Here is a 26,209-nt window from a genome sequence, read left to right on the forward strand (position 1 = left end):
AAGGCAGCCTCGGGGCCTTCTGTGCCCCATCCTCCTGTCCCCTGGCCAGTCCTCTCCTCCTCCCACAGCCTCTAACACCTCCAGCTGGAGCCCAAGTTGGAGCCCAAGGTCTGCATCTGTCAGAGGCCCTGCTCCGGCTTCCTTTCCCAGAGCTCGGGGCCCTCAGAGGAGGGGCCAGGAGACGCAGCCTGGAGGGAAGAGAACAGAGAACAGAAGGCAGGACGAGCTGCAGCAGACGGCACTGGGGCCAGAACTGGGAGTTTCTGTCCCAATTTCAACTATTCTGTCCAATTGTCTGACCACAGGCCAGAACTGGTGGGTCGATTTTTATTCTAGAAAAGAGGATGAGATGAAGTCATTGGTGGGATGGTGAGGAAAGAAACCAGGGCTGCCCCCTTGTTTTTGGATAGCCCTCCACGCCCAGCGCCAGGAGCTCAGTCTTCGAGATGGTCGTGATGATGATATGATGGCGACAGAGGTATCACGTATAAGGGTCTATGACCTGTCTGGCACTTGGCAGGGCTTTGAGTGTATTAACTCCTAAGCCTGGTGCAGAGTGTGGGCCCTGAAGCCTCGGCTCCTTACCCTGTGTATCCACTCTGTGCCTCAGCTTCCTTGTCTGTAGAGACCTAATGATAGTACCTCTCTCACAGAGCTGCTGTGAGGACACAAAAATTTCACACCTGGCAAGGGAATCCCCTGGCAGAGTCCAATGGTTGGGACGCCACGCTTTCATTGCCGAGGGTATGGGTTCAATCCCTGGTCAGGGAACTAAGATCCCACAAGCCACCCGGTGCAGCCAAAAAAAAAAAAGAAAAAAAAAATCTACAGTGAAAAAAAAAAAAAAAATCTACAGTGAAAAAAGATCACACCTGGCATATTGTAAGCACTCGACGAATATCAGTACAATTAATCCTCACAAAGAGCCAGTGAGGTAGGAACTACAGTTACACCCACTTGACAGGTAAGGAAACCGAGTTTCACACAGCCAGGAAGAAGCCAAGCTAGGACTCAAACCTGGGTGGTTTCTGCACAGAGCACAGGCCCTCTGAGCCACTCCATGAGAGAAAGCACGGATTAGTGGTCATGTGTACAAACCTTACAGCCAAATGGCCACGTCAGACTTCCAGTTCGGCCACTGTCCTTCTGCGTACATGGAAGCCAGCTACTTAACCCTCGGTGCCTTGGTTTGCTCTTCTATAAAACGGGCCTCCTGCCTGACAGGGTTGTTTTTGGCGGGTGGTGGGTAGTGAGTTCCTAAGTGCTTGAAACATGCTGGTTATGGCCTTGCTCTCTGGGCCTGGCCTCTATGGCGCCCTCTGGCCACAGGGCTTGGAACTGCACTCTCTGTCCTGGCACACGCAGGGCCCCGCCTGCTGTGCCCCTGGGGCCCCAATGGCCCTGGGCCTTTCTAAGGGGCGGCAAGGGTTGGAGGGGGGCAGAGAACAGCAAGCAGATCTGAGTCAACAAACGAGGCACCAGGCAAGCCCTCTGCTGCCCCTCCTTCGTAGGGACAACGTCTGGGCCCCTGCTGTCTCTCCTTAGGAGTGGCTGTCCTGGGGTTGTTTAAGCAGGGTGGGAGAACTGGTCAGGCCGCTGAGGGCAAATAGTTTCCGAGAGGTGCGGCTTTCGAGTATCTTAAAAGAGATGACATGACATGGGTGTCATGCCCTCGAATGCTAGGAAAGGCCATGCCCATGAGGGCTACGGGTCTTACCCTCTGCTCCTGACACAGATCCTTCTATTTCAGAGCAAAGGAAGGTCAAGGAGGGGGAAGCGAAGGAAGGGAGGGAGGGGAACCCTTGACCTGGGGAAGGGAGACTGCCCCAGGGGCGGAGGCCTGCTTGTTCTGGCCTGAGCCCAGAGGAAACCTGAGAGCGCATTTTACAGGGGCTGTGCTGGGTCAAAAGTGGCTCTCTGGCCCCTGGCGTGTAGATTGCTGAGGAAGGGGTGGGGGATAGGCCCCAGGAAACCAGCTGGTGGCTGAAGGACCAGGTGGCGCTCTTCACCCCACCCAGCAGCCCTGGAGCCACACACTGGGCAACAGCTCCACCTGGTGGACAGATGGGGAGGGAAGCCGGTCAATAATCACATGGGAGGCTTAGAGGTGGAAGGGGCTCTGAGGCCTTACTTGTTCACAGAAGCCCCTCCCAGGCATGTGCTCTAGACTCCCCTAGATGAGGAATTCACTTCTGCAGAAGGGGATTAGGCAATTATTTGTTAGAAAGTGCTTATGTTTTTTGGAAATCTGTCTCCACCAGTCCCCTAATTGGGGGCTACCAAAGGCAACCTTTCAAATGTTTGAACACAGCTACAGAATCCCTCCCAAATCTTCTCCCCATTTGCTTCAAAATTCCAGTTTGGCCTTAACCTTTCACCCACTACATCTTCCTTTCCCTTGGGTATGTTTTTTTAATATATTAACTTCCAGAGAATCTCTCTTCCAATTCTATACCCAAACCACTCCCCACACACACTAGTAGCACCATTTTAAAACACCTTTGGATCTCAACCTCCTATTGTGCAGGGTCTGATATGTTGGGGAAGTTGATGCTCTAATTTGAGAATTAAATAGATGTCAAGAGCACAGCCTCTGAAGTCAGATAGACCAGTGTTCAAATCTGGGCTCTGCCACTTACTAGCTGTGTGACCTCAGGCAAGCTTCTAAGCCTTTCTGAGCTTCAGTTTCCTCATCTATAAATTGGGAATAGAGGCATTTACTACCTGGAGTTACGGTGAATATCAAATGAGATAAGGCAGGTAGGACACTTAGGACAGCTCCTGGCAACATCAGTCAGCTCCTATGTGGCCATTATAAACACATTTTTCTCATGTTTGGGGCTGTAGGGAGCACTTTGAGGAAGAGTAAGGTGAAAGGGCAGAGAGGAAAAAAGAAGACTTTGTGGAGTTAGCCTTTCCCATCTAGCACAAATCCCAGGTGAAATCCAACAAATGAGTACCTTGTTGCAATCCCATTTCCAGGGGTGTCTGACCACCTCCACACCCCCACCGACCCACACATAAACACACACACACACACACATAAACACGGGCGGGCCTTGACAGTTCTTTGACACTCAGAGGGTTTAAAATTTAAATGTCTTTGAAGGCAAGAGAAACACACCAAAATAAACACACCTCCGGCTCAGCAGAGAAAGGGAAACTTGGCAGGGGCCCCAGAACTTTCCCCACCCCCAGCCCTCCCTAAACTTCCTCTTGTGGTTTCTCAAGAGTACAACCTGTTCTCAACCTAGAGAACAGCGCCTGGGGCAGGGGGCTGGGGCTTGCTGAGGCTTCCATCGCACCCCACCCTATGATGAGAAGGAAGGAGGGTGTCTGTGTAGAGGAGTGGCCTAGAGGTCCACATAGTTCTGACCTTCACATCCTGCTTACCAGTGATCTCGGTGTGGCCGCCCTCTACCCTCAACTCCCAGCATCAACACCCATCCCCCCAACCCACACCCCTCCCTCAAAGGTAGAGGCTAGAGGTAGTTTGACTGCAGGCAGAGAAGGACAGCCTCTGGGCCTCCCCAGATCTGTTTAGAGGGCTAATGTGAGAAATCTAGAGTTTCAGAAAAGTAGTGGAAAAATGGCTGGAATCCATGGAACCTCTGCCCTGTGGCCCGGCTGGCATCATGGGCAAGTCCCGGTCTGCCTAGAGGGATGGGGTCAGATGCGTGGATGCAGCTTTGGGATGCAACAGCTGTGAGGAAGTAAGGTGTGCATCTTAAGATTGCTTCTACTCCCTGACCATCTTCCTTACTCAGCTACAAAGCTGGATTGTTCCCCTTGGAATCTAGAATATGAGGGTCTCTGCTCTTAAAGATTCCCAGCAAAAGAGGTATCTTGGTTTCTCATCTCCCCAGATTCTGGCACATCACCTCCATGCATCTTTCTTGCATGAAACCTTGATTTGTTCCTCTTGGTGACTGAGGCTTACTCAGGAGAAAACAGACACAGACACACACACACACACACACACACACACAGCCATTAGGAAAGGATACCAGCTCTGTGTAGTCTCCACAATTCCAGGCCTGCTGGGGCTCCCTGTAAACAGCACCAGTGCCCACACTCAGCTAACAGATTGCTCTCCTCTGTATCTCCCGAGACACAGGACCATAGCCTCCCTTTTGGAAATTCCTAAGCCCCTGGCTCAAGGGCACATTCCATGTGGTCAGTCAAGGAGGCAGGCTAGCCAAATGGTTAAGAACAGGATCTCCCAAGTCAAGTGACCCGGGTTTAAATCCCAACCCTGTCCTCTTTAGGAAAATTATCTCCTCCATGCCTGAGTTTCCTCATCTATAAGATGGAGATAAGCCTAGTGCTTACCTCATAGAACTGTTAGGAGGATTAAATGAGACATTACATCTAAAACATTTAGAAGAGTACCTGACAGTGCTATATAAGCCTTAGCTAGTATTCTGAACCTTTGAAGGAAGGAAATGGGAAAGAAAAGCCACTTGGGATCATGGAGATCATGGTCTCAAGGACGGATCCTGCTGGAATTCTCAGATATGCTTTTGCTCCTAAATTCCAGGGTAGTAGAAGCTCTGACTTGCTCACCATTATATCCCCAATATCTAGCCTGTGCAGACAGTGCAGCCACAGCAAACAGGTGGTGAAAGAATTCACCATGTCAGCCATCTCTCAAACGAGCCTGGGAATTGAAAGAGCAGAAGAATCTTCAGGAAAGCAATGGTAGATCCAGTTCTTTTCACTCATGTCTAGTTCCAAAGAGAATTGAGGGGGGGGGCAGAGAGCAAGGATTTGTTAGAAGAAACAGTCCTAGCAACCAGGGATGGGGGGAGGGTGCCCCAGGATTGTATGACTGTTACATCACCCTGGGGTAGACTCTCCCAGCTGCACCTAGCTGGGAATTTCTGGGGTCTTGGGGACCAGCCCAGAAACATGCCTTTCCCTGAATTCATCCAGTTCATTCCTATCTCTTCTTCAGGTCTAGACAGTGGGTTAAAGAGAGGAAGAGCTGTTTCTGGGTCCCTATTGTTTCCCAACGCCCAACACCACAGTCAGGGTTCAGTCCAGCTCTGCAGAATTAGTAAGTTCCCACAAAGACTTCCCCCCACTTCTCTGCCTGGTGACTATTCATCATTCAGAACCAACTCAAATGTCCTCTTCTCTCTGAAGCCTTCCCAGCCACCCCAACGTGACACTTTGTCTCTGTTGTTCTATGACTCAGGCGAGATCACTGCGGATGAATAACATCACTGCGCGCTCAGCATCCCATCCAATCCCACACACAGTAGGTGCTCAATGTTTGCACATGAATACATTAAGGCTCCCTCAGTAACAGCAACCAATTTCTTCAGTTATTCCTCTTGTTGACACATTAAAAGACACAGAAGAGGGTAAGGCCGTCACTTGCGTACCCATCAGACACCAGAGGGACCACCACTGAGAGGTCCCTCTTTCCAGTCCTGTCCTCTGGCCTCCTCCCTCGGCCCTGGCTGGCGGGATGACCCCAAGGCTCCCTGCCCACACGGCTTCTGCCCTCCTTCCGCCTCCCACCTCATCTCTGAGGTATGAAGAACGACAACAGACAGCCCAGTGAGGTCACTGGGCTTCCAGATCAGCTTGGAGGGTGGCTGTGCAGACACAGAGAAAGCTCAGGGCTTTGGGGGGCTTCTCCGCCCTTCAGCCACGTGCAACTCAGAAAGAAACTGACCCGAGCTTTGAGAGACAACCGGGAGGTGATGAGGACACCATGACCTTCTTAACCCCCCCACCTCAGACCCCCCCGCCCAGGTGTCCAGCCTCAGCTTGGAGGCTCCAGCGAAGAGGGCAGACGCTGACACCCATCTGTCTTGGCTTCTCCAGCCCTCGAGCCTACCTCCTCGGCAGGTGAGCCCCCCGGAGGACCGACTGTGGCTGCACACACTCTCTCCCGCTGCCTCTCGCTTCTGTCTTTGGGGAGATGGGGAGGGGGTCGCCACCTCCAGCCACGGCGAGGGGCGTGCACCCCTCCCCCAGGCGCCCAAACAGAACCAGTTTCCACCGCCGCAGGCGCGGCGTGTTTACAAAGTCGCCGCCGCGCCGCCAATCCCGAGTTTAAAGCTGGGCAGGAAGTGGGGAAGAGGGGGCGGGGGAGACAAAGGGGCTGGGTGCTCCGCTCAGCTAAGGTTTGGGCCCCGACTCCCCCCGGCGGCTCAGCCTGCGCAGCGACCCCAGCCCGCACATCCCGCTGCACGTTCCCCCGGTGAGGGGCGGGGGTGCCCCCCAGGCGCAGGTGCGCCCCGCGGGCAGGCGCGGCGCAGTTTTCCAGACATCTGCCTGTGAGCGTCTTCCACTCATCCACTCGCTCAGGAAATAACATTAGGCGCTGCTTCTTGACCTCTTACTCTACGTCTGCACAGTGATAGACTCTTTGAGTGTATTAGCTCATTTGCCCCCTGCTATCCATCCCATCCCAGTTTCGCAAAAGACGAAACCGAGGCACAGTGAGATTAGGTAATGTGCCCGAAATCCCACAGCTGCCGAGTGCTGGGATTCGAACCCAGCTTCTGCGCCCTGCCAGACACCCGCAAACGGAGACGAATGAGGCGTGGTGCACGAAGGACTCCCATCCGGAGAGGCTGACCCGCGAGTGAACCGCAGAAAACCACACGCACCACGTTGACGCAACGGCCCGGGAGTAAGGCGGGCAAGGGACAGCCTCTTACCGCCGGCGCTTCCCGGCTCGCCCGACAAATACCTACGGATTAATACACGGCGAGAAGGCAGCGGGATGCGTTGGAACCCCTGGACTGGGTGGCTGTTGGGATCTAGTTCCAAGTGGGCTGCGGGACCGCCAGCACAAAACAAGGTTTCCCCAAATTTCCCGCTCAGAAGAATCACCTGGAGGTTTTAAGAATACAGAATCCCAGACCCCTCCCCTAGAGAGTAAATGATGGGGACCCAGCGGGACCCAGGCAGAGGTTGCTATCAAGCACCTTTGGAGTGTTCCAGGGATATGCTTTTTACGAAAAGCGACTTCATTTCAAAATAGGTGTAAAACCGAGAGCTCATTTTCCTGGCCACTTCCGGGGCTTACTGAACGCACCGCTCACAGAAGGCCAAGTGAGCGGGGTCAACCAACACACCCTCCCGACCCCGCTGGGCCTAGGAAAGCCCAGAGGGGCGCGTGTCGCCCCGCCCCCTAGCCGCTCCTCCCCGCCCGGTGACTACAAGCCCCATCCTGCCCTGCGCTCATGCACATTACGCTAGAGCAAGATGGCCGACGCGGCGGCCACTGCCGGGGCTGGCAGCTCCGGAACGGTAAGGGCGGGAGGCGCGAGGCCGAAGCCGAGAGAGTCGGGGCATTCTGTAACTTTCCCCTAGCCTGGGCTACAATCTTATACCCAGAAATCCAGCCCCACCATGAGCTCTGAGTGGAGGAGGGTCTTTCAGGTCGTACGTGACCCCTTTCTCGAGACTCTGCGGTTGCCTCCTGAGTTGGTGGACTTGTATACTGATTGGCCCGTTCTCTGTTGGGGGTTGGGAGCCCGGAACACCTCCTGATTGGTGCAACGAGGCCGCTTTCGCCTTCTTATTGGCTCGCCAAAGTTGGGAGGGATTCCCGTTTCAAAATACTTCCTACTTGTAGGTCCTCTACTTAGCATCATGTGTTGTTTGTTGTTTTAATTTTCCTCGTTAGCAAAATGGTGTGGAGGTGGAAGGAACAAGAGAGAGGTCACTTTTTTTCTGGGAGATGGATATGAGTTCAATCCCATCGTGCGTGTTTCTTCAGCTATATATTCTGATAATCTGCTAAAATAGAAAGTAGAAAACAGCCGTTTTGTTATTGGAATTGTAAGTATTAGGTAGGCAGAAAGGCTGTCTCCGAATTTAGAGCCCCCGGGGTGCTCAGTTATTACTCATTTGGCCAAGAGCTGTAAGTCTAAACATCAGGGACTACCACATCTTATTAAGCACTAATAAATAAGTATTTAGCAAAAGAACCTTTGCTTGCCGTTGGCAGTATGTGAACTCTGTGATTGCATCCTTGTCCTCTGGATGAAAACGTTTTCTCTTTCTGGGCTGCTGATTCACAGAGATCAGGAAGTAAACAGTCCACTAACCCTGCTGATAACTACCATCTGGCCCGAAGGCGAACCCTGCAAGTGGTTGTGAGCTCCCTGCTGACAGAGGCAGGGTTTGAGAGTGCTGAGAAAGCATCTGTGGAAACATTGACAGAGATGCTGCAGAGCTGTAAGTACCAGGAAACAATAGGCCTTCCTCGAGTCAACCAAACATCTGTTCTGTGTCCTGCATTGTGATAGTGTTAGAGAGGATTTAAGAAAAAGAAGAACATTGTTAAGTGACTTACAGGCTTTAGAATCAGATAGACCTGGGTGTAGGTCATCACTCTGCTACCTAATAGCTTGGGTTAACCACTCGACCTCCTGAACCTCAGTTGCCTCCTTTGTGAAAAGGAATAATAATTTGTACCTCCTGGAGTTTTGAGTATAAGTGAGATGTATATGTAAAGCAGTCAAAGCTGGGAACGTTGTAAGCTCTCGATGACTTGTAGGTGCTGTTATTATTGCTGTTTGTTCTCTATGCTCAAAGAACTTACAGTTTCATTGGAGAGTCAGGATTAATTCCCGTGAAATAGATGCTGCACATTATATAATCAAATGCTATATTATGTGATACAAAGAGTGAGGGTGAATAAGTTTTAGAAAATGGAAAAAAGAAAAAAACGCTCTTTTGAAAGGAAGTATCTTGAGGTTTAGGAGCCTGGAACGGTCTCACATAGGCTTGTGCATGTACATTGTATTTCCCTCTTTGGGCCTTTGGAGGGAGGATGGAATGAGGGTTGTGGGTATTTAAGGTGTTTGAGGGCGGAATCAACCCTATGAATGGAAGGGAGAGAAGAGTTTAGGCAGAGAGAGAAGTTGAGCTGCAGTACAGGCCAAACAAAGAATTGGCCAACTCAGTGGGGTGCTCTGGAGCAATTATTGCCCATCAGAGTATCTGACATCAGTCCCCCAAAGCCCTGCCTTTGTAGTCTGGTCTTGATCAGTCACTAGATGTGGGCTGCCCCAGGAAGGTTGTGATCTGGGTTGAGGTGACTCTCTGCAGCTGATGTTTGGAACTTCAAGATACCAAATGTTTTCCTAAAGCAGCCATCAAACCCCATTAGACTCTTAAATATTGAGGACCCCGAGGAATTTTGTGTACATGGGCTCTATATATAGAGATTTTTGTCACATTAGAAAATAAAACTGAGAACATTTTAAAACCTAAGAATGCACAAGCACACATTCCATTATCCAGCAGAGCCATGATGTCATCATCATAGGGGACATAGCCTCCGGAAAACTGCATGAGAGAATGAGACTAAAAAAGTCAAAGGATGTCTCGTTTTATTATGAAAATGGTTTTGACTTGTGGACCCATCCCAGAAAAAGGCTCTTTTGTATGTAAAATTCACAATTTCAGAATTTTCCTGGAGCTGCCCGTCTACCTCTGAAACCCACTCATGGAGCCCAGCTTCATGCTTCCCCGTTCCCCTGAAGGAGTTTAGCATGGCTGAAAAGAGGTTCAGCTTCAGGTAGAAGAAACAAAAACTTGACAACCAGATAATAAGACCTTTTTTTTTTTTGTGGTGGCACAATGTACGTATCATAAAATTACCATTTTAATTATTTTTCAGTGTACAATTCAGTAGTGTTAAATATACTCACAATGTTGTACAACCATCAGCATTATCCATTTCCAGAACTTTTTCATCATTCTAAACAGAAACTGTATCCGTAAACAGTAACTCCCCATTCCTCGTTCCTCCCAACTCCTGGTAACCCCTAATCAATTTTTTTGTCTCTGAATTTTTTTTAAAATAAATTTTATTTACTTAGCTGCGTTGGGTCTTTGTTTCTGTGCGAGGGCTTTCTCTAGTTGCAGCGAGCAGGGGCCACTCTTCATCGCGGTGCGCGGGGCTCTCACTGTCGTGGCCTCTCCTGTTGCGGAGCACAGGCTCCAGACGTGCAGGCTCAGTAGTTGTGGCTCACAGGCCCAGTTGCTCCGCGGCATGTGGGATCTTCCCAGACCAGGGCTTGAACCCGTGTCCCCTGCATTGGCAGGCAGATTCTCAACCACTGCACCACCAGGGAAGCCCTGAGTTTTTTTTTTCTAGATACCTCATATAAGTGGAATCTTAAAATATTTGACTGTCTGGTTTATTTCATTAGCATGATGTTTTCAACGTTTATTCATGTTGTAGCTTGTATCAGAATGTCATTCCTTTTGAAGGCTGAATAATATTCCATTATATGGATAGACCACATTTTATGTATCCATTCATCTGTGGATGGACACTGGGTTATTTCTACCTTTTGTCTACTGTGAATAGTGCTGCTATGAACATGGATGCACAAGTAGTGCTGCTATGAACATCATGCACTCTGTTTGAGTCCCTGTTTTCCGTTCACTTGGGTGGATATCTAGGAGTGGAATTGCTGGCTCACATGGCAATTCTGTGTTTAACTGTTTGGGAACTGAGAGTAAGACTTTCTGCCTTTGATCCTTTCCTAGACATTTCAGAAATTGGGAGGAGTGCCAAGTCTTACTGTGAGCACACGGCCAGGACGCAGCCCACGCTGTCAGATATTGTGGTCACACTTGTCGAGATGGGTGAGTACACCTCCAGTTTCCATTTCTTCAGTGCAGCTGAGTTGGAGGCATGAGAGAGAGAGAGAGAGGAGTCCCCAGGAGGCAGCCCCCTCTGCTGAGCATTCTTAAATCCCCTCATGAGTCTCCTGGTTTGCTTTTAGCTTGAGAGAGTTATCAAAAGAGGGTTCCTCTGAACCCCTTTAAGAGGCCTCCTAACTCCCTCTTCGGGGATTCTGCTGGAGCTTCTTTTGAGCGGCAGCAAAGCTTTTGAGTTGGGAGTTTAAACTATTTCACCACAGTATTACTTCCCCTTCCATGTTCAGTATCCAGTGGTCTGGGCAGTGATTTTTGTTCTCCTGTTTCTTAGGTTTCAATGTGGACACTCTCCCTGCTTATGCAAAACGGTCTCAGAGGATGGTCATCACTGCCCGTAAGTGACTCTGAACTGAGGTACTCAGGAGTGCTCAGTTAATGCTGGTGGAATGAATTGGTTGACTAGGGCAGAGATTGGTGTGTAGCTACTACCTCGTTGCAGGCTCCCTTCCATTATTTGGGGCTACCTACCATGTAATCGTTATTTGGGCTAGTCAGATTAGGATGTGAAGTCCAGTCACCAGAAAGGTGAACCATCTCGATGCTACTTGAAAAATGTGAGAGTGCTTGTTCTTGCTTAGATCAAGGGTCAGTAAACTATGGCCTATAGGCCTAACGTGGTCCACCTCCTATTTTGTAAATAAACTTTTTTGTTTGTTGGTACACAGCCATGTTTACTTATTATCTATGGTTGTTTTCATGCAGTAATGGCAGAGTTAAGTAGTTGTGACAGGCTGCACAGCTTGCAAAACCTGAAATATTTACTTCCTGTCCCTTTATACAAAAAGTCTGATGATCTCTGCCTTAGATACACTGAGTGCCATAAACTGAGTTGATTGGAGTAACTAGTGTGGGTTTGCAGGACCTCGGGAGAATTCACTAGATTTTTTTTTCCATCACTCCTTTCAGGCTGGCATCTTTTCTTTTTTGGCTGTGTTGGGTCTTTGTTACTGTGCACGGGCTTTCTTTAGTTGCGGCGAGCGGGGGCTACTCTTCGTTGTGGTGCACGGGCTTCTCATTGTGGTGGCTTCTCTTGCTGCGGAGCACGGGTTCTACGCGCGCGTGGGCTTCAGTAGTTGCAGCACGACACAGGCTCAGTCGTTGTGGCTCTCGGGCTCTAGAGCGCAGGCTCAGTAGTTGTGGTGCCCGGGCTTAGTTGCTCCGCGGCGTGTGGGATCTTCCCGGACCAGGGATAGAACCTGCGTCCCCTGCATTGGCAGGTGGATTCTTAACCACTGCACCACCAGGGAAGTCCAGCTGATATCGTTTTAAGATGCTCCTCTCAAAGTGGCAGTGAAAGGTGCCATTTTCAACCCCTCTTGCTTTCATTGGCCCTCGCTTAACTTACCCTGGCTCCATGTCTGTCTTTGTTAACTGGGTTCTTGAAAGGACTTAGCAGCCCACCTAACTTCCTTAGGTCCTCAACCTGCTCTTTGTGTAGTTAGCTTGTCTCAGCCCCGCACTCACCGCCCCAAGAGGCATGCAGTCAGGATTGTTGTAGATGGGAATGTCACCCCAGGTCATGCCGTGCCGGGTGTTGTTGGGGGGCGGAGGCACCTTTTCAGGTCCTCAGGCCATTAAAGGCCTTTTATTGGTAGAATTACAAAGTGCCTGTTGCATAGAACATTGAGGTCCAGGATTTACTTTGAGAAAAGGAGGGTGTGGGTAGAGACGCGAGGCCTTGGGTGGAAGAGTAACCGCCGGTGACTCTGTTGCAGCTCCAGTGACCAATCAGCCGGTGACCCCCAAGGCCCTCACTGCAGGACAGAACCGACCCCACCCGCCACACATCCCCAGCCATTTTCCCGAGTTCCCTGACCCCCACACCTACATCAAAACTCCGGTGAGTGACAAGGCCACCCTGGGGGCTGTGACTGACGCAAAAGCAGACTCCATTTTCCTGGCTGTCAGACTGGAGTCCAGAAGTTTTTTGGTCACAGGGTAGTTCAGAACTCAGAATGTCTTTCCTCACTGGAAAACAATTCGGCAAAGGAGAATTATCTACTCCAGTTTGCTGGCAAAAATATACTTAATAAATAAGCTGAAAGTGGCACCGTTTCGCCTGTCCCACCCAAACACAGAAGTACCTAGCCACGTAGAGCAAAGACACATTCCACAAAATGCTGGTAGTAATTCTGGGTGGGATTATAGGTAACTGTTGTTTTGTGTGTGCTTTTCTGGGTTTCCCAAATTTTCCATAATAGGTAAGAGTTATTTTTGAAATCAGGGAAAGAGTTACTTAAAACATACTTGGGGGAATTCCCTGGCAGTCCAGTGGTTAGGACTCCGTGCTTTCACTGCTGAGGGCCTGGGTTCAATCCCTGGTCTGGGAACTAAGATCCCACAAGCTGCATGGTGTGGCCCCCCCCAAAAAAAACAATAAATGAAACTTGGTAATATGAAATGGAACTTATCGTAACTGTGAGCTCTGGGTCTGTATGGGACAAGTCTAGTTGTCCTCCTTAGTTCAGATGTCCTCCGAACATGTCCTCCGTGTTCCAATTTGCCTTCTAGCAATTTCACCTTCCTTTGGGAAGGTACAGTGTGCATAGGAGTCCCCAGAGGCTCTTCTGCTCGCTTCCTGTGTCCCCACCTCCACACTGCGTCCTGGTGCAAATATGGCCACGATGCAGGGTTGGGGCAAGTCCTCCAGGAGATTTTTCCACACCTCAGGATACGGGGGGAAAGGAGCAGGTGGTCAGCCACCATTGCAAGGCGGCCATTGCTCTTGACCAGGATTTCCTGTATTAGTGTCCTAGGGCTGCTGTAAAGTGCCACAAACTCGGTGCCTTAGAACAACAGAAATGTATTATCCTGTAGTTCCAGAGGCTAGAAGTCCAAAATCAAGGTGTCGGCAGGCTCCCTGTGAAACCTTTGCCCAGCCTCAGGTGGTTTCTAGGCAGTTCGTGGCACCCCTTGGCTTGTAGATGCATCACTCCAGTCTTCCTCTTCACACGGCCCTCTCTCTGTATCTCCGTCTTCACGTGGCCATTTCTTATAAGGACACCAGTCATATCGGATTCTTACCACCCTACTCATATGACCTCATGTTAACTGATTACATCTTGCAATGACCCTATTTCCAAATGAGATCATATTCTGGGGTCCTGGGGGTTAGGCCTTCCACACGTCTTTTTCTTAGGGGGCTATAATTCAACCCACAGCAGTCTCTAGCTCTTTTGTAGCATATGTCTGTCAGTACAGCGTTAAGCACACACTTCAGTATTTGTTTGCTCGTTTACGTGACTGTTATAACGTAACACAGTACGGAAACAACGTACGTTGAAAGATCATCTGACCCTTATTAAGGATTCAGGAAACTGGTGCTCCTTTTTCGTGGCAGCCATGTTATAGCCTCAGCTTTTGTATTCTTTGAAATCTTGGTTTAATACCTGGTGGAATACGAAGTAGGAGGTCTGGTTCTAAATTCAATTTATTTTGATACTTTCACAGCTGTCATAGTTGAAAAAGGTACAGTACAAAGATAGGTGGGATCTTAGGCTGCCCTTAATAAATCATAAAACTAATTTTTTTCATTCTCATCTACCAATTATTTGAAGACTTACGTTAAAATTTTCCTATTAAATTTCCAACTTTTTAAATGTCAAACGGTTATCTTAAAAATAATTGTAAGACCTTGCATTTTAATGTGTTTAACCAGCGTGTTCAGAATCCTGTCAAATTCTTCATCTTGGGAAGACTTCAGACATGTCAGAAAGTTCTGTTGTCATGTTACACTGAGGGCCCCTGGGTGGTCCCCGGCAGGGCTTCCCCAGCAGGTGTGTGGGGCTGAGAATTGCCTGAGTCCAGCTGTTGCTGGAGCTAAATGAAGGCCCGGGATCACGTAAATGTAAATGTTTGTATATTTCTTAACTTTTAAGATTCAAAGTAAATGTTAATCATAGTTATATTGTTTCTTTCTGCCCTTCCTCTGCCCTTGGGGATCTCTGCTCTCAGTGATGGTAGGGGTCATTTAAAGGGTGGGAGGACAGAGCAACAGCAAGGCAGGAACCCGAGGAGGGCAGTGTAGTCATTGGTATTTCTCTAGTGTCTTTGCTGTTCTCCCTTTAGACGTACCGTGAGCCTGTGTCGGACTATCAGGTCCTGCGGGAGAAGGCCGCATCCCAGAGACGAGACGTGGAGCGGGCACTCACCCGTTTTATGGCCAAGACCGGCGAGACCCAGAGTCTTTTCAAAGATGACGTCAGCACGTTTCCCTGTGAGTGTCTCCCCTCTGTGGACCCTGGCTTGTCCTTTGAGATCATCGCCCCACCTTCCCTCTCTCTCTGTGTCATTGGAAAAAACGAATAAGCTTTGTCCTTGTCTTGTGGAACTTGTTCTTCATTTCTGGCTCCTTTTTCTAGGTCTTAAGGGCCTGTCCCTAACTGATGACTCCAAAACAGTAATGGCCTCTGTTGGGATTGGGCACTTGAAGTGCATTGAGTTGAGGTTACCTCGAGGGTGACTGAGCCCCAGGCATCAGAGAGGCTCATTAGCAGAAGGGGCAGCCCTGGTGGTAGAAGGACCCTGGTGGCAGGGGGCAGGGCAGTTAAAGAACCTCTGCCAGGCTTTGCCTTCACTACGTCCTCTCACAGGACTCACCATATAATTTCTCATCTCAGCACTATCGTTTCACTGTGTGACCAAGTGTCTTCCTCTCCACAGGCCTCAGTGTTTCCAAAGGGGAGTGAGGGAGATTGGTTTAGATGATTCATTCAGTCAGCAAGCTCCTGTTGGATTCTCGCTCTGTGCCTTGCCCCGGAACCGCAGCGGCTAAGTTACTAAGTCCAGACACTGTGCTGCTCACTTTCCCTACGTTATCTCATGAGCTCCTCGAGTGAGCCTCTGAGTTAGGAACTGTTACTTCCACCATTCCAGGAGCCAAGGCTTAGAGAGAAGAGAAATGAAGTAATTTGCCCAAGGTCACACGGAGAGTAGATAGCATTCAAACCTAGCTCTTTCTGTCTCCATATCTGAGCCATGTTAAAAATAATCTTAGAGTGTCTCCTGATAATGACATTCTACCATGGAAGTATGCACAGAGACTTTCTTTTTATTATTTATTTATTTACTTATTTACTTACTTATTTATTTATTTATTTATTTATTTAATAATTTCTCCTACTCAGCCTCGGTGCTTTTTGGAGGAATTGGGTCACTCATGTACCTGAAGTGCCCTCTAGCTCAGTGGATATACTTCCATGCAGAGAGTTCTCAAGTCCGCTATCGGGACTTGAGTCCTTCAGGTTGAAGGGATCCATATCCCTGCTCTAGTAATGAGGCTGGGGGGGTTAACTGACCTTGGGTATAAGATCACTAAGCTGATGCTTTGCTAGGATTCAGCCCTAGTTCTCTCTGATTTTAGTGGTACTTGGTAAAAGTAGGCTGTGCCGTCATATTGCCCGAGTTCAAATCCCACTCCACCACTTCCGGTGTGCTTGAGGAGGTCACGTAACCTCTCCGGGCCTCAGGTTCCCCATCTGTAAAATGGGGTTGTTAATTGTACTTACTTAATAGGGTGGAGGCGAGAATTAAAGATAACACGTAAAGCCTGTAGGACACTGCCTGGCCTGTGCTAAGCGCTCGAGCGTGTTAGCCATCACTGTCATTCGCTGCTGCTCGCTGATCTGTCCTAAGGCTCTCGGCCTCTCTTCCAATCCCCCAGTGATTGCTGCCAGGCCTTTCACCATCCCCTACCTGACCGCTCTTCTTCCGTCTGAGCTGGAGATGCAACAAATGGAGGAGACGGATTCCTCGGAGCAGGATGAGCAGACAGACACAGAGAACCTCCCTCTTCACATCAACACGGTGGGTCCTGCCTTCTGCCCGCTTCAGCACGCCCCCCGCAGTAGCCCGTGCTGCTCTCTGCCTATCACCCTGCGGATTGGACAGGACCTACCTCAGGTCTCTGGCCCCATGTTAGGGACTTGCATGATGGGCCTGTGGTGATCCAATTGCGGCACGGTCTCTAGCTCGAGGGATAAGTCTGTGTCCTGGGGATCCATTCATTCATTCAACAAACATTGAACGAGCACCTGCCAGAGTCAGGCAGGTGCCAGGTGCTAGGGAATTAGCAGGAGGCAAGATAGACAAAATGTCCTGCCCTCATGGAGCTAAGGAAAAGTGAGAAATTAGGAGATGGGAGTAGGTACGGGCCTGGTGGATGTGGTATTAGATTGGGTGACTGAGAAGGTGACAGGTGAGTAAAGACCTGAAGGGAACAAGGCTCGCACGTATCTGGGAGTAGAGCGTTCCCCACAGAGGGAACAGCAGATGCGAAGGCCCTGAGGTGGGTGCTGTTATGCTGAGGAATGGCAAGGCCATCAGGGTGGCCAGTGTGGCATGAGCAAAAGCGGGGAGGAGAGCAGGGGACGAGGTCAGAGAGCTCCTGGGGAAGTCAGGTCTTAAGGGTACCTAAGCACTTGGGCTTTTTGTTAGTACGATGGGAGCCCCTGGACATACTGAGCAGAGGAGGGTCTCGGGATCGGTGAGGTTGCTGGGTCGAGGGTGGACTACAGAGGGTGAGGGCAGAAGCAGACCAGTCGGGAGGCTGGTGCAAGAAGCTGAGAGATGGTGGTAGAGGTGAAGACACAGGTGGATTATTTGGTCAGATTCTAGATTATTTTCGGAGCAGAAGCGACTGAAGGAGTGGATGTGAGAGAAAGAGTCAAAGATAAATGCAAGGGTTTTTTCCTGAACAACAGGCAAGATGGAAGTACCCTCAGCCAAGACAGGCGAGACGGTTGGGTGGAACAGGTATAGCAGGGAAGCCAGGAGTAGAGGTTTACACGAGGTAAGTTTGAGATGCTTATTAGACATACGGGTGGTGGGGTCAGGTAGGAAGGTGGACAGGCGCATTGGAGTTCAAGGAGCTTTTGGGCTCAGGAGATGCAAACCTGGGAGTCCTCGGCACGTAGATAGTGTTTAAACCACGAGACCAGGTGAGTGCCTAGGGGCGAGTGAGGACAAAATAGAGAAGAGGTGCCAGGACTGAGCCCTGGGGCTCTGCGCTGTTCAGAGGGTGAGGAGATGAGGAACCAGCCAAGAAGATGGAGAAGGCACAGCGGGAAAGGTGGTGGAACCAGGGAGGGGGTGTGGGGGGGGCGGGGGGCTGCGGCGTCCCGGAGGCCAAGGGAAGAAGGCGTTTCAGGGAGAAGAGGGTGATCGGCTGTGTCTGGAGCTGCAGTTAGTTCCAGTCATGTGAGGACTGAGATGTTGCCCATTAGATTTGGCAACGGGCATGCAGTTTGTGACCTTGACAATGGCAATTTCAGGAAGAATGAGAGCAAGTGAATTCAAAGAGAAAGAGAAGAGAGGAACCGGAGTCGGTGAGTGCGGACTTGTGTTGTCCATTACAGTGGCCAGTAGCCACATGTGGCTATCTAAGTCTAAATTGATGTAAATTAAATTTTAAAAATTCAGTTCCTTGGTCACACCAGCCACATCTCAATGGCCACCTGTGGCTCGTGGCTACCCTACTGGGCAGCGCAGATATGAACAGTTAAATCATCACAGAAAGTTCCATTAACGTAGACCACGGTTTCAAGGAATTTTGCTGTGAAGGGAAGGAGAGAAAATGGAGCGGTAACTAAAGGGGAAGAATTAAGGAGGTCAGAGAGGTGTTTTGTTTTTTATTTTTATTTTTAAATTTTATGTATTGATATTTTTAGCCGCACCTTGCAGCTTGGGGGATCTTAGTTCCCCAACCAGGCATCAAACGTGGACCCCCCCACGGTGGAAACGTGGAGTCCTCACCACCGGACTGCCAGGGATGTCCCTTATTTGTTTTTTAAGATAAATAACAAGATGTTTGTATGCTGATGAAAATGATCTGGTAAAGTTGATGCAGGAGAGAAAGAAACGTTTTGGAATGATGATCTTTGGCAAGGGAGAGGGCATGGGATTTAGTGCCCAAAAGGAGGGGTTAGCCTTATTGTGGACATTTCAGAGCCAGGATAGGAGATAAAATGTGTGGGCACAGAGACAAAGGTCGGCGGGGAGGTGTGCTCGTTGAAACTGGTGGGTGTTCTTTTCTGGTTACGCTGTATTATACTCGGCAAGTAAGAGGATAAGACCCACTCTTGTTCATGCATCAGGGGAGAAAATGCCAAGTAGAGTCACAGACCTGCTGAAGCTCTAATGCCTTTAAAGCTTACAGGACCCTAAGAGTCAGGTTACCACATTCATCCGTCCCTTAAGGTTGGCCCTGGCTTTTAAGCAAGGGATGGCTCAGTGGCTGTAGCTGGACTGAGGGTTCCTCGTGTTCTCTGAGGTGTGAGGCCCCAGGATGCGGGGGGAGAGTGCCAGGGCTGACTCTAATATTTGCTGAAGGTCTCCCTTGCCTGAATACACATTTCTTTAATGTTGAATTATTCCTTTCAGAATCAGGGCTGGGAGCTTTGTCATTCTACGCTTCTGTTTTGGACTCAGTTAATTTGGTCTGAGATATGGTGATTGTGGCACGGACTAAGATGAGGTCCACCTTATGAGAAGGCGGAGTCTTCTAAACAAACATCACCGTCCCTTTATATGTACAAAGCAGCTAAAGGGCTTGCAGATGTGTTATCTAAAACCCCGGGTAATGTAATGACATAGGTGAGGTCATGGCGGTGAGTGAACCGAGGCCGAAAGGATGTCAGGAACTGCCTGAGGCCAAGCCAGACTGGAAGAGTAGAAAGGTCTGAGCCTCGGAGTCAGACTGGCCTGGCCTCAGATCCAGACCAGGGTACTTTCCAGCTCATGACCCAGCATCTGAGTCTGTTTCCTCACAAATGCAAATAGGAGTAGGAACGCCTCCCTCAGGGGGAAGTGAGGAGCCTGAGGTAAAATGAGCTCATCCATATCAGGTGCCTGGCACAGGGCAGCTCATGGCACCCACTGCCCCTGCCCCTGCTGTATGACCATATGCTCTTCTGTACAAAATAAATAAAAAGACTGCAAGAAAAGGATTCCAGCAACAATTTATGACAGTCAGTTGGGCTTGTTATTTCGTTGGACTGGCAAATACAATCATATGTTTAAGACTCAGAATGTACGAAAAGATGTATGGTGACAGTCTTTCACCTGTCCTTGTTCCCTGTCATCCATTTTCCCTCCTACAAAGCAACCAGTGTCACCAGTCTCTTGTGAATCCTTCTAGAGATGTTTTTTAATTGTTATTTTAAGCACAAACAGTTCTTTCCCCTTGCTTGCTCTCTTTGTGGCGATATCTCGGTGGTCATTGCACGATATCTCGGTGGTCGTTGTACGCTGTATGTGAGGAGCTGCTTCATCCCTCCGCATAGCTTCCTCCTGTTCCATTGTATGGACTTAGTGAGCCAGTCCCTTGTGGATGTTTACATTGTTTTCTGTCTTTAGCATTTACAGACATTGTTACGGTAAGTTCAATAACTGGTGTTTTAAATTGTTCTTTTATCTATCAAGGTCACAACTGTCAACGACTGTTGCTAGGTAGTTACTTTGTTTAACTTGGTTCTGGTTACTCCATCTAGGAACATGAAGGGGCTATTCATTTTATTTATTTATGTATTGGCCACACTGCGCAGCACGTGGGATCTTAGTTCCCTGACCAAGGATCAGACCTGCGCCCCCAGCAGTGGAAGCGTGGAGTCTTAACCACTGGACCACCAGGGAAGTCCCAGGGCTATTCATTTTAAATTGGTGTATCAGAGGATTCTTTTCTCATACATTTCAACGAGCTGCCTTCTGCAGGCAATCCCAGTGTCTCAACTTTTACTCTTTTCTGAACAATGTACCATTCATGTACTCAGCAAGTATTTGTTTAGTACCTGGTAAGTGCCAGATACTGTTCTGAGTGCTTGGGACACATCAGTGACCAGAACAAAGACAACAGCTGCATCTCGGGAGCCCGTGTGTTGGCAGTGGGGGAATGACCATAGACGTAATACGTAAATGCATCACTGTATAGTATGTAAAAGATGAAAGTGCTACGGGGGGAAAACTGAGTAGGGGAGGATCCAGGGTAAAGGGTGGAGGTTTCAGTTTTAAATAGGGTGCTCAGGATACACATCACAGAGAAGGTGACGTCTGAGCAGAGTCTTGCAGGAGGTGAGGGAGTGAGCCACGTGGATCTCTGGGGAAGGGTGTCCTGGAAAGGGAACAGCCAGTGCAAAGGCCCTGGGGAACAGCACAAAGGAGAGTGGAGGTGTGACTGAGGAAGGTGGGGACGGGGACGGGAGGGAGAGATCAGGTCAGGCGGAGCCTTGTGAGCAGTTTTAAGAGCTGTCTTTTCATTGGATGAAGTGGGAGTGCTGGGAGGGTGTGGAGCAGAGGAGAGGCAGGTCTGAACTTCTCCAAGGAGCACTGGCTGCGCTGGTGAGAATGGGACAGGCAGAGGAGGGACTGTGACGGGAGGCCAGTTAGGAGGCTGTTGTCCATCCGGGTAAGAGACACTGGTAGGTCCTACCAGGGGGGTCGCGGTAGAGATAGTGGAAGTGCTCAGATTCTGCCTGTATATGGAAGATAAGGCCAAGAAGTTTTCCCAACAGATTGGCTGTGGGATGCCAGAGAAAGAAAGCAAGCAGGAGTGACTGCAGAGTTTTGGGCTTGGACAGCTGGGAGGACAGGACGGGAAGACAGTGGGAGAAGCTGTTTGTGCTCGTGGTTTAGTTATAGGCACGTTGAATTTGAGATGCCTGCTTGCCCGCCACGTGGAGATGGCAGGTGGTTGAGCGACAGTGGCCGTGCAGGCCTGGAAGTCAAGGGAGATGTGAGGGCTGGGGAGGTTCAAGTGGGGGATGCTGCTGTGGAAGTGGTGGTAGAGGCTGTGAGGCTAGATGCAGTCACCCAGGGCGCATGGGGTGCATGAGGGGGGTGCATGAGGAACGTGCCCTGAGTCTGGCCTTTCCCGGCCCAGGTCGCTCCTGACAGACCTTTCTACTCCCACCTTTTTTTACAAATCTCAGTCATTTTAGTACTTTACTTTTTTTGTCTACTCCTCCTGTCCCTCCCCATCTCAAGGCTGCCTGTCCCCAAAGACAGCAAAGAAAGTGGCATTTCCAGAAGCTCTCCTTGGGAGTAGAGAAGCCTGTTGTCCCATGACTCGTGCCCCAAGTCCTGGCCTCATGAGGTATAGCGAGCTGAGTGGGGGGAGCCTCCAGCAGTGATCCCAGGGCACCCCTGACTGGGTCCCCTCCACCCTGATCATCTCAGGAAGCACTTAAGGCACAGTTGAACTTCCAGTAACTTTGAAGGTTGGGCGTTTCCTGTAGAGAGATGAGAGGAGGGAGGTAGGGGTGAGCTACTAAACCGAGCCGTTAAGAACTTCAGAAAGGTCAGAGCCTGGTATCCAAGGCAGGTCTGGGTGTGGGCAGACGTTGTGTCCGGCACCTAGTCTGGCACGAGCCAGCCAGGCTGATCTTGGGGTATTCGCTTTCAAGAGAGCCTCCAGGAGGTCCACAGTGACTCTAGTGCCACCGGACTGGGTGTTGGAGAGGGAAAGCACAGGGGCCCTGGATGAACTGGGTCTCTGGGGAGAACAGGGCTGATGGGCAGTGAGAGGGCACGCAGCCGAACCTCAAAGTCATTGCTTTCTTCAGTCTCATTGAGCCCAGACTGGCGCCGCCGTCCTAGGCCAGTGGTCCCTATGGGAGAACCTTCCATCTGTCCACTGTCCCGCTGTCTTCTGACAGCATAATCTCCTGGTTGAGGTCAAGTCCTCTTGCCTCAAGTTCCAGAACGGGAATCCCAGTGACAGAACCACTGGTCTGTCACCAGGGGGCGCAGCCCAACCAGCTGCTTCTGGTCCCTTGTAGCCCCCTGGGCCTGAGCTGCTTCGCGTGATTTTTATCCCCTTCGCCTGCAGCTTCTGCTCATTTTAAAGAACTTGGAAAATAGAAGAGAGTGCAAAAAAGGAAAGGAGAATCAATCACCCATATTTCCAGAAGCCGTTTGTAAAACTTTAACATATTACTGTTTTCTATGTCTACATCCCACTGTGATTTTTTAAAAATCTTTAACTGAGATCATATGGAATATATTCAAACTTATAAGCTTTTCTCCAAAATCACTTTCCTCAAAAAACGAACAGCAAAAGGCCTGATCCAGGGGCTGCAGGTGGAGATTTGGGATGATGTTCCTGTGTGGGTGCCCGCACGTGCTGCTTTGCCCTCGTGGGAGCTCGCAGGGCTTGAGCAGTTTCTGGCCTCTGCTGGGATATGATCATTTGTACCATGTTGCAAGTACCAGATATTTGAGAATTTGCGGGAAAGTCGATTATGATTTACGTGAGCTTTGGTCCGGGGGTGCCCTATGCACGTGGTTTGTTTCAGTCCTGTACCTCTCAGTCCTGCAGGGCATCGGGAGCCACTTCTCTTTTCCTTTGACTCCGCACAGGCTGGGCGTCCTCCCTGAAGCGTCTAAATTGTAGCCCCTGACTCTGCCCCTCCCAGTTCTCTGTTCCTTGTGTCCTGTCCCTGCCTCTGAAGAGGTTCAGGGTCTGGTGTTCTGTGCTCCACTGTGTCAAAGCTGGTGCTCTCGCCTTCCTCTGATAGCAGCCGCTGCCTGGCCTCCTTTCGTCTGGGGCAGAGAGAGGCACATTAGCCAGAAGGTGGTGCTTGGGCTTCTAATTTCTCAATGAAAGGGATGCTAACAGTAGTTCTTACCGTGGGCATGATCTCTTTCCTTATGCCATTTGGTATTTTGCTTTATTTTGGCTTTTGCTCAAAGGATGATTCTGGAGCCGAGAAGGAGAACACCTCTGTCCTGCAGCAGAACCCTTCCTTGTCGGGGAGCCGGAACGGGGAGGAGAACATCATCGATAACCCCTATCTGCGGCCTGTGAAGAAACCCAAGATCCGCAGGAAGAAGTGAGTTGGAGGCCAGGGTGCAGAGAGGCCTCCCTGGCCAACCGAGGTGGCCTTCTCTGCTCCTTGGCAGAAAAGAGAGGCTCACCGGTGGTTCTGAACCTTGGGGAGAGCTACTCTGGTGAGAGGGGAATATTTTCCCCTTTCCTCTCCGTCCTCATCTCCCGCATGTACCTTTTGTTGCATGGAGGTTGAGCATCCTGCAGCCCAGGGACCAACCCTCACAGCCCAGCAGTTGTTCCCCCGCAAGAAGGAGAGCAGCTGGGGCCCCCACCAGGCGGGCTCCATGGATTCCTCTTCTTTCTAGGTCCCTCTCATGAGCTGAGAAGGAAGCCTGCCTTGTAGAGAGACGCGGATGCCACCCTCCTGGGGGAGTTAAAGCCACTCGAGGGAAGAAGAGGGTGGCCGCCTCGGGGACAAGCCGAGGCTCTAGGGTGTGACCGGGCGTGATTTTAATAGCAAACTCTCTATTAAGATTACCTGTTTTCACTGGACGTTTGGGTTGACGAAGATACGATGGTAACAATGAGGCTTTTTAAATCAGCCGGGCCATACCGTGGGGCACAGGGGCAGCCAGTGACTTCGTTTATAGTCATGGAACTTGATTCCTTGAAACCTGGGAGACCAGGGAAGGTGGCAGGAAAGAAAGGTCTCTTTGCCTGCGTTGCTCACTGCCGGAAAGACTTTGCTTGGTTTGTATTTCAGGATATCCTGACCCCTTTTATTGACTGACAGTTTGTGGCACCTATTTTATCATCCTAGAACCTCCTTACTTCTCACCTCACCTGGGCTCCACGTGCCCTGTAGAGCTGACCGAAGGTGACTTTCCCTCCTTTAACATGTTGGAAACAGGAGGCCCACCCATCGCAGCCTCAGTGTGGGGCCGGCAGGAGTCAGGAGGCATAAGCAGATGCGTGTGGAGTAGAATGAAAGGCAGTACTGACTCTCGCCAGCGTCTGACGAAAGCTCCCTAAAGCAGGGCAGCACCCTCTCCTGAAGGGTTTATCATTTACTGTCCCTCTGTGGACCATGTGCTTGGGAACAACCAAGTGCTGCCCCATCCTGGGAAGAGAGATTTTCTTTGACAAGAGCCTACATCAGTGGATATACTATGCTGTGATTTGATGGAGGAATCACTGGTTTTATGCAGTAGGAAAAGGATTTGCTGGGGGGTGAGAGGTGGCGGGGATGAGATTTTGAAGGCCGGGCTTAGCCTCATGTTCTGAAAGCTGAGAAACCTGTTCGGTCTGCTGGAAGTTGGCGTGGATGGAAGGCCATGTGCCCACCTTATGGCAGAAGTGGGCCAAGAAGAGCCTGCAGGTCTGAATCTGTCCAGCCTCTTTGCCTCTTTATCCTTGATGTGCCCTACAAACCAAAAACGAAAGATGCTGGGCAAGCTGATACCTTTTGACCGTTCTCCAAAGGAAGAGGTTTTAAAACCAAGTTGGAGGAAGAGGAATGCCAGTGACACCTGGAGGTTAACACAGGGTAAAGGAGGAGAATCCTGGGTTAGTGTCCTAAGGTCCATACTGAGCTCTTCTGATACTCGGCTTCCACAGTCATCTCTTAACCTTCCGTCCTCTTGGTGAATTTGAAAACTCGAAAAACCCGGTGACTTGACAGCAGGCTCCATGCTCCTCTGGCCTCACTGTTCTCTAAGCATTTCATCCCACTGGCTGGAAGGAAAGTGGTGCTCGTCAGCACCTGAAGAGAGGATACTGAGTGAGAAAATCGGATTCCCCAGCTCTGCACCAAATAAGAGTTTTTTTGGTTTGTAGTGACCTGAAACTCTTCCAGTTGAAAGTAGTCAGATCGGGCCTCTGCTGACCCCCTCTCAGCTTGTCAGTTGGCTCCTGGTGATTCTTGGCCTGTTGAGTTTAAATATAGCTCCAGGTTTGAGCCATGGCACGTGCAGGGCTGAAACTTTCCCAGCTTGCTCTTCTCACCCGCTCCCGGGAGCAGTCATCCCAGAAATTCCTCCTGCTACTGTCCCAAACAAGCACCTGTTGAGTCCTGTAACACTAAGGGATGAGGTGGGATTTGGAAAAGAATTTCCCTTTCTGCTGTTGAGATTTCAGAGGCCTTGCTGCTGTAATTCAGTTCTGCATGAGACACTGGGAGATGGTCGGACAACCTGAAACATTGACCTGACTGTCGTGTAAAGACTGTGCGTAATCCTCATGGCTATTTATAAGTTTTTATTTTTTATAACTTTGGGGGAATCATGGAGGGAAAAAGTAGTCAACAGAACCAGATTAAGCATGTGATTTATGAGCTCTTAATAAAAGGTCATAATAAAAACTTTGTAAATGAAACAGAATTATAAGCTTTGAACTTAATTTGTATGCACATGTTATAGCAGTGAGTAAAGCTGTATACGAATAAGTAAGGCTTAGCCCTTATGTTGGACAGAGTACCCTTTTCAACCGTCTAAAACTTTTTTTATTTGGGAAGTCTGCAAACACAAAACTAGGGAGGAAAGTATATATACTTTCCCTATGTATTCTTCACCCAACTTCAACACCTATCAACATCTTTTCTGTTTCATCTATTTCTTCTACTTTTTTTCTTTTATTTTTTATTCCTAGAGTATATTTTAAAACAAATCTAAGAGCTATGTCACGTAATCTGTAAATATGTTGTTATGCATCTGATAGACTTTTTAAAGGTTTTCTTGA

At 49.7% G+C, this 26,209-nt stretch overlaps 1 protein-coding gene across 1 annotated transcript; it reads left to right on the forward strand.

Annotated features, from left to right (window-relative positions):
- The first annotated feature begins 7,230 nt into the window (after positions 1 to 7,230).
- TAF8 (TATA-box binding protein associated factor 8) lies at positions 7,231 to 23,538 on the forward strand. Its single transcript, XM_065886052.1, has 8 exons — positions 7,231 to 7,275; positions 8,052 to 8,208; positions 10,537 to 10,635; positions 10,982 to 11,044; positions 12,426 to 12,550; positions 14,779 to 14,926; positions 16,373 to 16,515; positions 23,395 to 23,538. The coding sequence occupies exons 1-8, from the start codon at positions 7,231 to 7,233 to the stop codon at positions 23,536 to 23,538; spliced, it is 924 nt and encodes a 307-aa protein (XP_065742124.1).
- The last annotated feature ends 2,671 nt before the right edge of the window (positions 23,539 to 26,209 follow it).

Source organism: Phocoena phocoena, chromosome 10 (assembly GCF_963924675.1).
Source record: "Phocoena phocoena chromosome 10, mPhoPho1.1, whole genome shotgun sequence".
Classification (NCBI taxonomy): Eukaryota; Metazoa; Chordata; class Mammalia; order Artiodactyla; family Phocoenidae; genus Phocoena; species Phocoena phocoena.